The 14,089-nt window shown below is 36.9% G+C and overlaps 1 protein-coding gene and 1 pseudogene across 1 annotated transcript; both read right to left on the reverse strand.

Annotated features, from left to right (window-relative positions):
- Window positions 1-4,618: 4,618 nt before the first annotated feature.
- LOC114221664 (taste receptor type 2 member 42-like) lies at window positions 4,619-5,607 on the reverse strand (annotated as a pseudogene).
- A 6,718-nt stretch (window positions 5,608-12,325) lies between these two features.
- On the reverse strand, window positions 12,326-13,295 carry LOC114221665 (taste receptor type 2 member 42-like). The gene is given in 2 exon segments (XM_028119748.2): window positions 12,326-12,559; window positions 12,561-13,295. Coding segments are annotated over 2 exon segments (969 nt in total).
- Window positions 13,296-14,089: the final 794 nt, after the last annotated feature.

Here is a 14,089-nt window from a genome sequence, read left to right on the forward strand (position 1 = left end):
CCAGAGATCCTTCCAGCATGAAGAAGCAGAGAGGTGACATAGTTCTCACAAATAAAGAAAAAACATATTCATAAAGTGTAATTGATAAAAATACTGGGGAATGTGGACTGTGTTACAGTTTAAAAGGGAATGGTGATCATAGTAACATATAACTTGAAGGTTAGGGAATAAGTTTTTCTTTTCAGTTGAGGGCAAAAATATGTGATTGCTTGGCTAAAAGAGCATATCCTTATTATCAGCATCATTTTTTAATTTTATTGAAGTTTTTTTTTAAGAGCATCATTTTTTAATTTTACTGAAGTTTTTTTTAAGATTTTATTTGTCAGAGAGCATACAAACAGGGGAGAAGCAGGCTCCCCGGTGAGCGAGCCAACCAGGCGTTCCTTACTGAGTTTTTAGTACCACAAACTGCAAAATTATTTACATACATGATCTCTATAATTCTCATGTATATTCTATGAGGAAAACATTTTCACCATCATTTTTCAGATAAGGAAACTGGAATTTAAAGAGGTTAAGTAACTCCCCAAGGTCATAGTAGTTGGCCAAACTAGAGTTGAACCTCCTTTATCCCTAAAGATACTTTTGATGAGGGATTCGATTTTTTTAATGTATAGGTAATGCTGAATAATCCTTTGGCTTTTTTTTTTTTAATAATCCTGTTTCTTAAATTTAAAACAGAAGTATTACCTGCATCATAGTTGGCAATATCTTTTTTTTTTTTCAGTATAGTTGAGGGCTTTATGTATTAGAATATAAACACTCAATATACTTTGATATGTAAATCCAAGCATTTTATACTTTCTGCTGTCTAAAGTCATTTGGCCTGTTAGTGGAGAGAAGGGGGATGAAGGGAGGTAGCGAAAAGGGCATTGCCCCTACGATTGAAAAGGAAACACTTTACTTACCCCTAAGGAGTAGAGGTGATAAGGTAAACATGAATTTTGGAACTATCCATCACTGCTCTGAGGAGGCTTACCTAAATTTTCTGTTACAAAGTCTTACAGTCCTATTTTAATGGGGGCTTTTCCTGGTTCAGCATTCATACATTCGATAGTCGAAAAGAAAATAGGACTTACACATGGAGACGTAAAGGGGTGGGAATGGAAAGTTTAGGAATATAGGAACAAAAGGAGACAGGAAACTGCCAGAAACTGAGCCTGGAAAGTAGCCTGAAGAGCAGACTTGGAAGGTTTCAGGCAAGAGAACCAAGAAAGGAACCCCTGCAATAACTAGGGTTTCCAGTAGGATTCAGTTGGTTCACAGCAGTTGGGTTGGATTATCATGAATATGGGAACTTCTTGCAATTTTAATAAGAATTCTTCAATAGCCGATTGCCAGGCAAGATTACCACCAAACCAAGTCATGAGTCTTTACAAATGAAGTCCGCTTCTCCCGCCTCCAATCTCAGCAATGCTCTGGGGACCATCAAAAGGCCAAGGACGTTACTGACTGCCTACCAACAAATGATAAGAAGAAACTATTGAATTCTTAGTAGCTTAATTGCAGTACATCTGAGGGCACCCCTGCCAGTTCCTATCCTAATTCGGGATCTGCATTAGAAAATTTTGCCCATCTTTATGGCTTTCAAATACCAAGTATGTGGATTTATTCACAGTAGGTAGTGGAGGGCATCAATGAATAAAGAGAAATGAAGGTTGTTCATACATTGAATGAAATGGATTGGGTATACCTTTTCATATGAACCAAATTGAGAAAAAATAAATTGTCACAACCAAAAGATAAAAAGCGCTAATGAAATAACTGTGCCCGGAATGTCTTCACTCTGAAATCATAGGCACAGAGAAGTGAGGCCAACAGATAAACAAAAGGGGGGGGAGGGGCGCCTGCGTGGCTCGGTCATTAAGCGTCTGCCTTGGGCTCAGGTCATGATCCCGGGGTCCTGGGATCGAGCCCCACATCAGGCTCCCTGCTCTGCAGGAAGCCTGCTTCTCCCTCTCCCACTCCCCTTGCTTGTGTTCCCTCTCTTGCTGTGTCTCTCTCTGTCAAATAAATAAAATCTTTAAAAAGAAAAAGGTTTAATTTTTAAAAAGGAGCTTTTTTTTTCAAGAAACTAGTTTTTAATGGATAAAAAGAAAACTTTTGAGAATATCTCAAAGAGTGAGTAATAGGAGCCTTAAAATTCAGAGGTCAGGTTAGATCTGTATGAAAGGGAAAATAAGTTATTTTTAAAATTAAACTCATTTAAACATGGGGCTAAGGAATAGAGGTACCATGGTGTTCCTTTGTCTTCTGAAGCTGTATGTATGTTGGTGTTTCCCAACTGCAAAACTGAAAATAACCCGTCTGTCACCTGTGGTTTTTTTTATATATAACCCTCTTCAATAACTTTTCTCCTGAATTGATCAAACCAATCATCTGATCAATTTTTTAAATGAAGATTTATTCTGAGAGTAACTTTTGATCAATCTTTTTTTAAAGATTCTATTGATACATTTGTGAGAGAGAGAGAGAGCAGAAGCAGGGCGAGCAACACAGTGGGAAAAGCAGCAGGCTCCCTGCTGAGCAAGGAGCTGGATGCGGGGCTGGATCCCAGGACCCTGGGATCATGACCTGAGCCGAAGGCAGACGCTTAACGACTGAGCCACCCAGGCATCCTTCAAAATATCATTTTACTAGGGAGAAAGCAATACACCAGTAGCCACCACCCAATCTGTAACCCAGGCCTCATTTTTAATAGTCATTTTGTGTGCTTTTTATCAGGAATAGGCCCCTACTTCTTAGAGCTTCATCTCTCCAACATCAGTACATGAGAAGTGAGGACTTAATCCTAATGAGAACATTTACTGCTAAATCCCACTCATAGGAAGCAAGGGCTGTGCATGGTTGTTTAAATCTTTTTTTTTTTATCTTGGTTAATAAAAAAAGTTTGCTGATACTAATGTGTAAATCTAAAAACTAAAACTAAATATGCTTACTTCTAGTAAGTACAAAGTAATCTTCCTTACGAAAAAGGATGTGTTCTAAACCAAATTATCCTCAATATCTGAATCTAAATAATAGCTAGTATGATTAGAATTCCACCTTTCCAAAAGTAAGATAATCCCAGTGACAGTCATTAGGAAATTTCTTTTAATTGAGATATAATTGACATACAGCACTGTATAAGCTTAAACTGCACACCACAATACTGCAAAATGACTACAACAGTAAGTTCAGTTAACATCCACCATCTTACATAGATACCAAAAAAAAAAAAAAAGGATTTTTTTCTTCCTTGTGATGAGAACTTTTAGGATCCACTCTCTTCGCAACTTTCAAGTTTACCATACAGCAGGTGTTAATCATAGTCATCATGTTGTACATTACATCCCTGTATGTATTCTTCTTATAACTGGCAGTTTGTATCTTTTGATCACCTTCATCCAGTTCCCCCACAGCCCCCCACCCAGGAAATTTCTTATATAGGATCCAACATAATGAGTGAAGTTAAAAAAAAAAAATCTAAATCTTTTTGTGGGTGGGTTATGTACATGTATCCTCCTCATCATCAGAGCACCCCATAGCACAGTTCCCTGGAGGAAGAGCACACTTTAAAAAGCCCTTATGGTTTTTATATTCCCAGCATTAGACTTGACCTACTGCTCCATCAAAATTAACTTATAACCCACATATTTTTCAACATTTATTATCTAGTTTGTTTTTGTTTTTTGTTAGCTTCTACAATTGAAAAATTATGGCAATTTAAAACCCTACAACGATTTCTTCATTATCGATAGTTTAATATGTTTAAAATTTTAATTTCTAAAAATTACTAGATAACAAACTTTTATTCAGAGTTGCAATATCACTAACAAGCACAATTTTGCCAAGGGCTGGCCTTAAGATTATGTACATTTTCAGCTACTTTGATTTCATTTCAATTATTTTATTATAAACATCAACCTGGCACCATATATATATATATAATACACACACACACACACACACACACACACAAACGTGTTTAAAATTTACACAAATACACAAATTTCTCCTGTAAACTTTTTGTTCTTATCCCTGGTGAGTTGGTTGTCTTTGTCCTCTCTGACAAGGGGCACCAGCCTTCGTATAATCGTTACATGCAGACACACACCCCACACAAACTCCGATTTTGATCCTTGTAAAGTACTCATAAAAGTATTCTTATACAATTAGGGATCATTATTCAGTGTCTTTTTATAAACTAAGTTGATTTTTCTCTTATTAGTGTCTATTCTAGCTTGGATTCATACTGAGAGTCTTGTTTCTTTGTTTTAAAAGTTATATCTGTTGTTATGGGATGATGATGCACTTCCAGCATTTTTATTCCTTAATATATTTTTAACTTAATATTGTACAAATATTCCACCTACTTCAACTTGGAAGGGATTTTCATTTCTAAGTAACCCTTTTCTCACATAGTAACATAATAAATATTTGCTAGTACATATAAAATCAATACATGCTGCATTACATATTTTAAATTCATATTGTCTCAAATATATTCTTGTTACTAGCAAGTGTTATAATGAATGATGCTTGCTTTTTACATTTATAGGTCATTCTGGGGAAAGTCTGTGATGTTTAATAGTATCTAAATGAATCCAGTGAGAAAAACAAAGGTTAAAATGGATCTTCAATGTCTCTTCATTAATTTAATTCTCTTGGGATATAGGAAATTCTGGAAAAGTCTATGAAGATAAGGTTTCACCATTTTCAAGTGGCGATTAAGATGCCACAGTAGTCCTAAAGCAGTTTTTCTCAACTTGCTGTTTCCCAAAATCAGAATAAATGAGTGGCCTGAAGGAAAAAGAGTTGATAATAACATGACAACCAAATTGACCTGACAATTCTGCAGTAAAAGGAAAATCCAACCTGTTAAAAGGACGGAAGAAAAGTGAACCGTGGAGAGGAGAAGGAAAGACATCACCATTTTCATGGCCTTTTTATGGGCCTCTCTGCTGAAGTCCCTAGAGCCGGAGTTCAATTGCACATTCCTGGTATGTCTCATCAGGGAAAGAAATAAAAGGAGCAGTGAGGTCAGGGACAGAAGAAAGGGAATTAAGTAGATGAAACTGAAAACAATCAAGCTGTTAAGATACAGAGTTTTCCTTACATCTGGGGACCAAGTTGAGTTTCTTTCATATCTTTGATAGACATTGACCCAGAAATTAGTAAATGTATCTAATAATTCAAAGTTGCAAGACAGTAAGAATAAAGACCCCAGTGGAAGCACAAGTAGCACTCTGTTAATTCTCCACCTCAGCCAGATGAAACAGGGATGGGAGAAATTGGCTATTTTAAAGAAGTAGAAAACACTTAGGTGGCAAACCAGGTAGCTAGGTGATCGCTCAGTGTCCCAAAAATACTAACGAATCTTGCTAGTTTATCAATGGCATAAAGATGTGGCCGGAACACCATTAAAAATGAATTGAATAGTGTTATGCAAAGAAGAACAATTCTGGAGATAGCCAGGCTGGTGAGAATGCAGTTAGCTGATGAGAGCTTTTGATTCTTCACGCAGTCAATGCAGTTAACCAGTACAATGAAGCTGCTCCCCAACATTCCAGCTATGAATTCTCCTGTTGCTGCTACCAGAAAAGCATTTTGAATTCCAGATGGCATTTCTGTAGAAAGAATCCAGAAAGTTAATCCTATGTCTCACTGATTTTTTGGCTGTCAAAATGTTGTGGAATAAAATCCAAGCTGATACTTTTCACTAAAAAATGCTCAGACACTGTCTCACTTATCTTCCTGAAAGATCCTTCCCTTTTATTCCAGCCGAGGCTCTGAAGTACACACAAGGAGAGCCAATCTCGCAGATTTAAATGAAAAACTTTAACATAACTTCCAGTCAGCGACTGATTTCCAAATTAAACAGTAAATGTCCCCACTCATCATTGGCACTGACAGCAGTTTTCCACTTGTGAGAACATCCGGAAGAATAAAGTCCAATATGCAAACATGCAAATATGAGACAGATTTCTTTACACTGATTTGCACTTTCCTTTGAACCCAAAAATACCATTTGGATCCAGGTTTCTTAATTGTAATATAATTGTCTAAAAATAAATCTCTCTAATATGGGCATTATTCATTAATTCCATTCAATAAAATCCATAATAGTTCAGATACTATTGTAGATGAAATAAGTGAATAAAGGGAAGCAACATTAAGGAGCTCACAGAGTATTAGAAAAAGCAACATTAGGTAAACTATGACTTTTGAATGTGACAAAAGTTTGACTGCAATGCAACTGCAACTCAGAGGAGTGTGTTACAAAAATCTGTCAATAGTTCATTCTGGTTTTATAAGGAGAGTGACAACTGGGTTGGATCTTGAAGCTTCTTAGGATTTCTTGAAGAAATAAATACAAAGGGAAATCATTTTCCAGAATGATATAAAAGCATATGCCAAGGCACCAAAATCAGACCTATTTGAGCTATTACTCTGATTTTTTGAGCTTTGTTCTCAGTAAGTTACTGCCTATTTGATTCTGAATAAGCTCTTGTCAGCTGAGAGGGAAAAAATAGTAAGAAAAAAATATGGTAGGAAAAAAAAACGGAGGGGTAGGGGAGTGGGAGGGAGGTTCTCCTTTTCATTAATTCGGCTTCTGGTTAAAGCCTTCATCTCATCAAAAATTGTTACAGTAAAATATAGTTTGTTTTTTTGTCTCCACAAACAGGTAACATTAATACAATGATCTTTCAACCTTGACTGCAAGGTTATCTCTCTTATCCAGAGAACTTTAGGTATATGTATGTGTGTGTGTGTATACATTATTAATTATTAATATATTAATATATATTGATGCCTGTGAGCCAACCCCGGGGATTCTGACTTAATTGGTCTGGGATATATTGTTGGCACTTATTGAGAAGTCCTTGATCTGTGTCTTAAATTACCTTCTAAACCCAGGCAAAAATCTTTGTACCCACAAGCTGCAAATCTATGAAGATTCTCCAGGAATAAGATAGGAATTTTGCCTACCTGCACTCTGACAATGCATTCCCCATTCAGCCAGTTTTGACTCTGCTTAACAAATTACCTGTTTTGCATTGGGCTATGAACAGAGATGCTCTAGATTACCAAAGCCTGACGCCCTCATCCGGGGCCCACTCCTTGTGTGGGCCCCCACAGACTTTTCCCCACCGGAGCTGAGGTGTGGCTGTGTTAGAGTAGGCAGTTAGTTAGGCTTTAACAGGATGCCTGGAGGCCAGCAAAGGGGGATGCAAGGCCCATTATCAGGAAAGTTAGCAACCTGTCCTGGCAGAATTCTGCAAACAAAGCCACAAGAAGCCAGATCAAACCAGACAAGCCCAAGACCAAGAAGGCCAGAGACCCTCATAAATATGGGAGAAAAGGTGCAAAACCCTGCTTCCCCCAAAATCCCCTCCCCAAATAATAAATATTGCACCCCTTAGTTAATACTGTCAAAGAAAGATAGAGACCCAAACCCCAGGCACAGCTCTCCCTTGAGGTGGTGCACTCTCTATTTCGAGAGTGTATTCTCTCTCTTTAATAAACTCTTGCACCACTCAACCCTGTCTGGTTGGTCCTTAAATTCTTTACTTGTGATGAAACTGAGAGCCTCTGGCAAAATCCCAGTAATGGCTGGACAGATGGTCTTCACTAGGCAGCAGTTGGATTGATCTTCTTGGCTTTTATTATGATTCACCTCAGCAACAACCATCAGGGAACTTTGAAAAAACAAGGTTTAGGGGCGCCTGGTGGCTCAGTCGGTTAAGGGTCTGCTTTTAGCTCAGGTTATGATCCTGCCACCCGGGGATCCAGCCAGGCATAGGGATCCCTGCTCAGGTGGGGAGTCTGCTTCTCCCTCTCCTTCTGCCCTTCCCCGCCCCACCTCCCTCCCCTCCACCTCCCGGCTCAGCTCTCTCTCTCTCTCAAAGAAATAAATAAAATATTTTTTAAAAAGAAAAAGGAAAAAAAACAAGGTTTATTATTCACAAGTCCTGGAGGATACATGGAGCAAGCCCAAAGCCACACAGGGAAGTCATGGGGAGCCTGGGGGAGCATAGACCTGGTGTTCTGTTTTTATTTACATTGGGAGTGGACGCCTAGGATTTTACAAGCTCATACTTTACTGGTGAATTTTTTTTTAAGATTTTATTTATTTATTGAGAGCGAGCGAGAGAATATGCGTGCGTGAGTCGGGGGACAGGCAGAGAGAGAGAGGCAGAGGGAGAAGCAGGCTCCCCACTGAGCAAGGAGCCCGGTTCGGGATTCGATCCCACGACCCTAGGATCATGACCTGAGCCGAAGGCAGACCTTAACTGACTGAGCCACCCAGACACCCCTTTACTGGTGAATTTAAAACATAACATTGTTAATTAGGACTTGGGAAGGGAGAAGTGGGGTCATGCAAGCAGTCAGTTATCTAGGTTACTCAGGGCTTTCTAAAAAGGGGAACTTCATGGATGGGAGTGGCCTGGCTTCTTAACCAGGTGTTTTATTGGAAGCGGTGTCGTGAGGCTGGCAATATGTTTGTTCAAGATGGCTGTCTTTTGAAATGGATATCTTGGCAATCAAAAACTTTACGTCAGGCATGTACACTACATAACCTTAGCTACCAAGGACCTCGGCGATGACATCAAAGTCCATAAGAGAAGGGACTATTTTGTTGTCGGCTGATCTATTTCCAGTTCCTAGAACAGGGTGGACCAGGCAAATAGTGGGCCCTTGATAACTATTTATTAAATCAGGAAACGCTGACTTAGGTGTTAATCCTCTTGGGAGCAAAGAAAAAGGGAAAATGAGTAAGACTTGACTGTGAAACTAGTATAAGAACAAGAAAAGAAAGCAACTCTTTAAAACTAGGGAAAATGTCATGACATACGTATGAACTCATGCCGGATTTCTGTTACTTCTGAAATAACCAATACTGCTCTCCAGCCCTCCTGGCTCAAACCAGAAGTCATACAGAGTCATAAATCCTTGAAGGAGATGAGGTCCTTTGTACTTCTCTTCAGGAAAAAGACTACTTCCAGAGGAGGGAGCTGGAGATGGATAGAAAACACTATATTTGGTGGCAGGAAGCCAAGAAATCACTGATGTTTTCAGAAATGCTCTGACATGTTGTAGAAGGCTACCTGACACTAGGGCTTCGTTGGTAGACTTGGTTCAGCAGGGACAAAACCCACATAGCAACAAGTCAGCCAATAGATGCTTAGTCATTATGGAATACTCGAGTTCATAGTTACACTGAAGAAGAAACTCAATCTAAAGGATATAATAACAAGTATAAAAATCACAAGGGCTATATGCTATGAGTTGAATTCAAAGTCCAGGCTCACATTTTTAAAAATCTGCATAACTACAAATCCGTCTCCGCTCCTGGGTTGAACTGCCTTTATACTCTTCATTCTTAAAATGGTTGCATTATACCCGGTAAAGAAAAAGTCTTATTGTATGTATAAATATAAGTAATATTATTCCAACAATGCTTGGGTAGATAACAATTAATCAAATTTATGTATATGCTACAGGGACAGCCCAAAATAACTCATCTAAACTTCCAACGATGACTATATTTAAATCAGAAAATCTATAGACACGGATTTTAAAATTAGCAGTTGAGAGAGTGACATTTCTTCTAAGGAATGGTGAGAGAATACATGCAGAAATCTATTTTGCCCAAATTCAAATGGGAGTACTACAGATTTCAGAGAAAGACATGCAAATTTCCTCAATGTCTCAGGTGGTTTTTCTGTTGTCAGTAGGTGGCTTCTCCTAGCAAGATCTTGATTAGACCCCATCTCCTCTGAGCCAGGGATACCTTTAAGGGACATTTGCATCATCACACAGTCTGTCCCAATTCTGTCATTCGAGATACTAGATACGTTGTCTAGAGTAATCTATGTCCTACTCAGAACCTTAAGACCAATCTTCACAAGAACAAATAGATTTGAAAAGTTTGAAGAATTTGGAAAACATATACAGGTGAACATTTTTGTTTCCTTGTACACTAAATCCTGTGTCATAGACTATAGACTATAGCTTTTCAAATTTTACCTTTTTTCCCTCCATCGATACAAAGACAGCCTCAGGAGACTACAGAAATGCGCAGCCATTCTTACTTTGAGCATGAGACTAATGTTTGCCAGGGTGGAGGTTGGTATTAGTTACACTGGCCCTGTCTTAGGTTTGAACTTATTTGGTGGGTGAGAAAGATAGTTAACAAGAAATCAGTGACAATCTCCATCAGTGACTTTATCCAACCTTGGTTCCAGAGTAGGATATAATTACCAGTATTTCTTCTCCAGGTTGTATGAGACTGGCAACACACGTGTTTCGAGTGGCTCTTCTTGGCTGGTGGTTCAGCTCCTGCTGAGTCCCCCACAAAGGCTCTTGTTATGGGGAAAGTAGAGGTGCAGGGCTTGATCTCACTTGCTATTCAAATATACAGATTACAATACATCAATTGCAATAACCCCAGCCCATGACCCTGTCTTATCTTACTAGTCCTTTGCTGTACTTCTTTGTCAAGAATAGGGCCCCCGTTCCTTAGAGTTCCACCTCCCTCAGTTTGCTGGGTAAGCGTGGACTTACTCCTAGTTAAACATTGACACACTTACCCTAAGGCCCACTTATTAAAAACAAGAGTTGCTCATAAACTGGCTCAATTACTTTATCTTGCCTACCAAAGAAAAGTTTAATAAAACTAAAAGCTAAATAATATTTTTGGTTATCATCTTTTAAAGAGTATGTGATTATCTTTAAATCATATATATGAGAGAATATCTAAAACAAAACAAACTCAATAGCTGGATCTAAATGTACCCAGCTTGATTTGCATATTCCCTTTTACCAAGGCCAGATAATTACAGTGACAGGACTAAGTTAGTGCCCAAAATAATACATGTACATTTTCTTTTGTAAAACATAAGTTACTTTGTAAAAAGAGTAAAATGTTTCTTATCATTAAAACCATTATCCACATTGTTATTGTTATTGATAACACAGAAGCACCACATAGCCTAGATGTGTTTGCAGTTTAGTTTTCTATATACAGTGAGAGAGGACGGGGAAAATGTTAATAAATCTAACATCATTCTGAGCTCCAGGGAACAGCCCTAGAGCAGTGCCCATACCTATGGCTCCATCAAGATTAATTTACAACCCACACACTTATCATCATTTAATTACAACTTTCTGTTTCTTTAACATAATCTAAAGAATACATCAAAGGTAAACCCTAAGAAAGATGTCTTCATTTTTTAAGAACTCCATTATACATACCTGCACAGCATCTGTATGATATAATCTATACCATTATATTTAAAATTTTATAGTAAACTTTCCCACCCTTAATCTTATTTACAATTTGTCATTACCTTATCTAAATTTAGATTATTATAGTCGAAACAGCACCATATACATATTATCCACATTTACACTAAACATACAGTGTTATTATAAATTTTGCTTTCTATGCCTTCTTTATTGACCTGTTTTCTATTTGTTTCTCTAAGAACTCTAGTGATCAGATTGCAACAAAATATATGTGCACAAACACAAGCATAATCATTCTCAAAATGTAATTATGATCTTTTTATAGTAGCAACGAGTGTGATTTTTAATTACAGAATAATTTTTGTGTTTTTAATTCTATTACATAGCATGGTAGAAATATCAATATCTACCACTCTGAAAATAATATTGCATATCCTGGAATTTAGCAAAATTAATAAGTGCCAAGATATATAAAAAATGTTTATGATTTGGGATTTCAAATTAAGATTAGCATTATAAGCATGTGTTTCCAGTTTATTTTATTTTGTACTGTGAATATTATTTTCCAACATCTCGTTCCCATGTTATCAACAAGACCTCTAATGACAACAATGAAAAGCTTTTTTATAAAAAAAAAAATTAGACCTTTAAGCTGCGAGGTCGTGTCTTTCCCATCTATGACTTTAGTTGCTCAATTAACTTTGCTATCAACATTTTATAGTTCATCTACCTAGTGAAGTTTGTAATTTATCTCAGTTTCTAAAACATGACATGCCTCTTCCCTCACATCTGAGTTACAATTACATACATCTGTTGCATATAAAATTAAATAATTTAGATTCTCTTTGAAGGATATTTGAAATTTTAAAATATTGGTAACCAATGTTTTAAACAAAAATGAATACTTTTAAAATTATATTGGCTGACCATGTGTCAATTATTATCAAAAGCAACCTTTTCTAGGGAAAATTTCGATAATGCTCAACAATGTTTAAAGGAACCCAGTAGGAAAAAAACAGTAGAAGTGAAATGGATCCAAAAAAAAAAAAAAAAAAGAAATGGATCCTCAAAGACTCCTAAGTCTTCATCATTAGAAAGGCTTTGGAAGGTCTTTCTGTAAAGAGAAAATTGGTTTTTCTCTTTTCAGGGAGCTTTTAAGATGCCGTAGTACCTTCAAGGCTGTCTGTCTTAGCCTGCTGTTTCCCAGAATCAAAATTAATGAGTGGCCTGAGGGAAAGACATATATGGCCAACATGATAAACTTTGTGCTCCTGTTGTTCCAAAATAAAAAAAGCATCCAATTTGACAATTGTATGGAAAAAAAAATGAACTGTGAAAAGGAAGAGGAAAGACACCACCATTTTAATGGCCTTTTTATGAGCCTGTGTGCTGAAGTCCCTGGAGCGCATGGAGTTGAGATGCAGATTCCTGATGTGTTTTACCAAGGACAGAAATAAAAGAAGCAATGAGGTCAGGGACAGAACAATAGGAATGATATAGGAAAAACTAAGAAGAATCAGGGTCTTAATATAAAAAGTTTTACTTTCATTTATATATAAAGTCAGATTACTTTCATCCATTGCATAGATATTCAAGAAGAGATCATTAAATGTTTCTAGCAATAGAAAGTCAAACAGTAGAAAGAACAAAGAAAATACAAGAATTGCGAGAACCACTCTGTTCATTCTCCACCTCAGCCAGAGGAAAAGGGAATGGGAGAACTGAGCTATCTTAAGGAGGTAGAAAATGCTTAGGCAGGTAGTAAACCAGAAGGCCAAATGATTAGTTATTCTCCAAAGCAAAGCAACAGGTTTTGCTAGTTTATAAGTGGAATAGAAAGGTGGATTTAATCCCATCATAAATGATTCAAACAATGACACCAATAGCTGAGTGATTTTGGAGATAGCCAAGCAGGTGAGGATAAAGTCAGCTAAAGAGATCTTTCGGTTCTTGACCCATTCAGAGCAGTTTACCAGTCCAATAAACACATTCCCCAACATTCCAATTATGAATTCTGCTGTCGACAGTATAAGAAAGATTATATCCAATCCAGCTAACATTTCCACAGAAAAAAAATCCAAATTTCTAATACTGTGTCTCATTAATAAATTTATAATCAAACTCTTTCAGAATAGCATCCATTTCTGGTAGTTATCTTCACCGCCTTTATTGCAATTCCAGTCTTTAGCGGGACCTCCTGCTGTTGGATACAGTCTCATATATATATATATATATATATATATATATATTTTTTTTTTTTTTTAAGGAAATCTTTCTGCTTTTATTGTAATGCTGGTCTTAATCCAGAAAGATCTGCTAAAGTGTATGGTCTCACATACTTTCATGAAGATGTTTTTATTTATCTGAAAGAGCTACTAATTTCCAAACCAAACATTTTGCATTCCTATTTATGACTGGCAAGAATTCAAATTTTCCACTTGAGGTAACGATTACAAGGTTAAAGTCAAATTTGTTAGCATGCAAATATAAGTTAGATTCTTTTTCACTGATTTGTGAAAAAAATCACCTCACCTGAAATACTATACCATTTGGATCCAAATATTTTAGTTGTTTTTCATAGAAAGCTCTGAAATAACCTAATAATAATCTAAATCTAAATAATCTAGTCTAAAATTTAGTTATAATTCAGTAAATATATCTTGAGTGCCTGCTATGGGTCAGACCCATTTCCAAATGCAATATAGTTTACTACAAAAAAAAAAGCATTAGGAAATCCATAAAATAGTGAAAACACAGAAAGAAACAATAAGAAGAAAATGTAATGTGAACACAAAAAAGGTAAGTACAAACACTACTGTTGGGGAAAGAGAAAAAAGGGGACATTAGCCTTGGA

The sequence above is a fragment of the Eumetopias jubatus genome, unplaced genomic scaffold, assembly GCF_037043125.1.
Source record: "Eumetopias jubatus isolate StellerSeaLion01/CBP00866 unplaced genomic scaffold, mEumJub1_p1.0 scaffold_8, whole genome shotgun sequence".
NCBI lineage: Eukaryota > Metazoa > Chordata > Mammalia > Carnivora > Otariidae > Eumetopias > Eumetopias jubatus.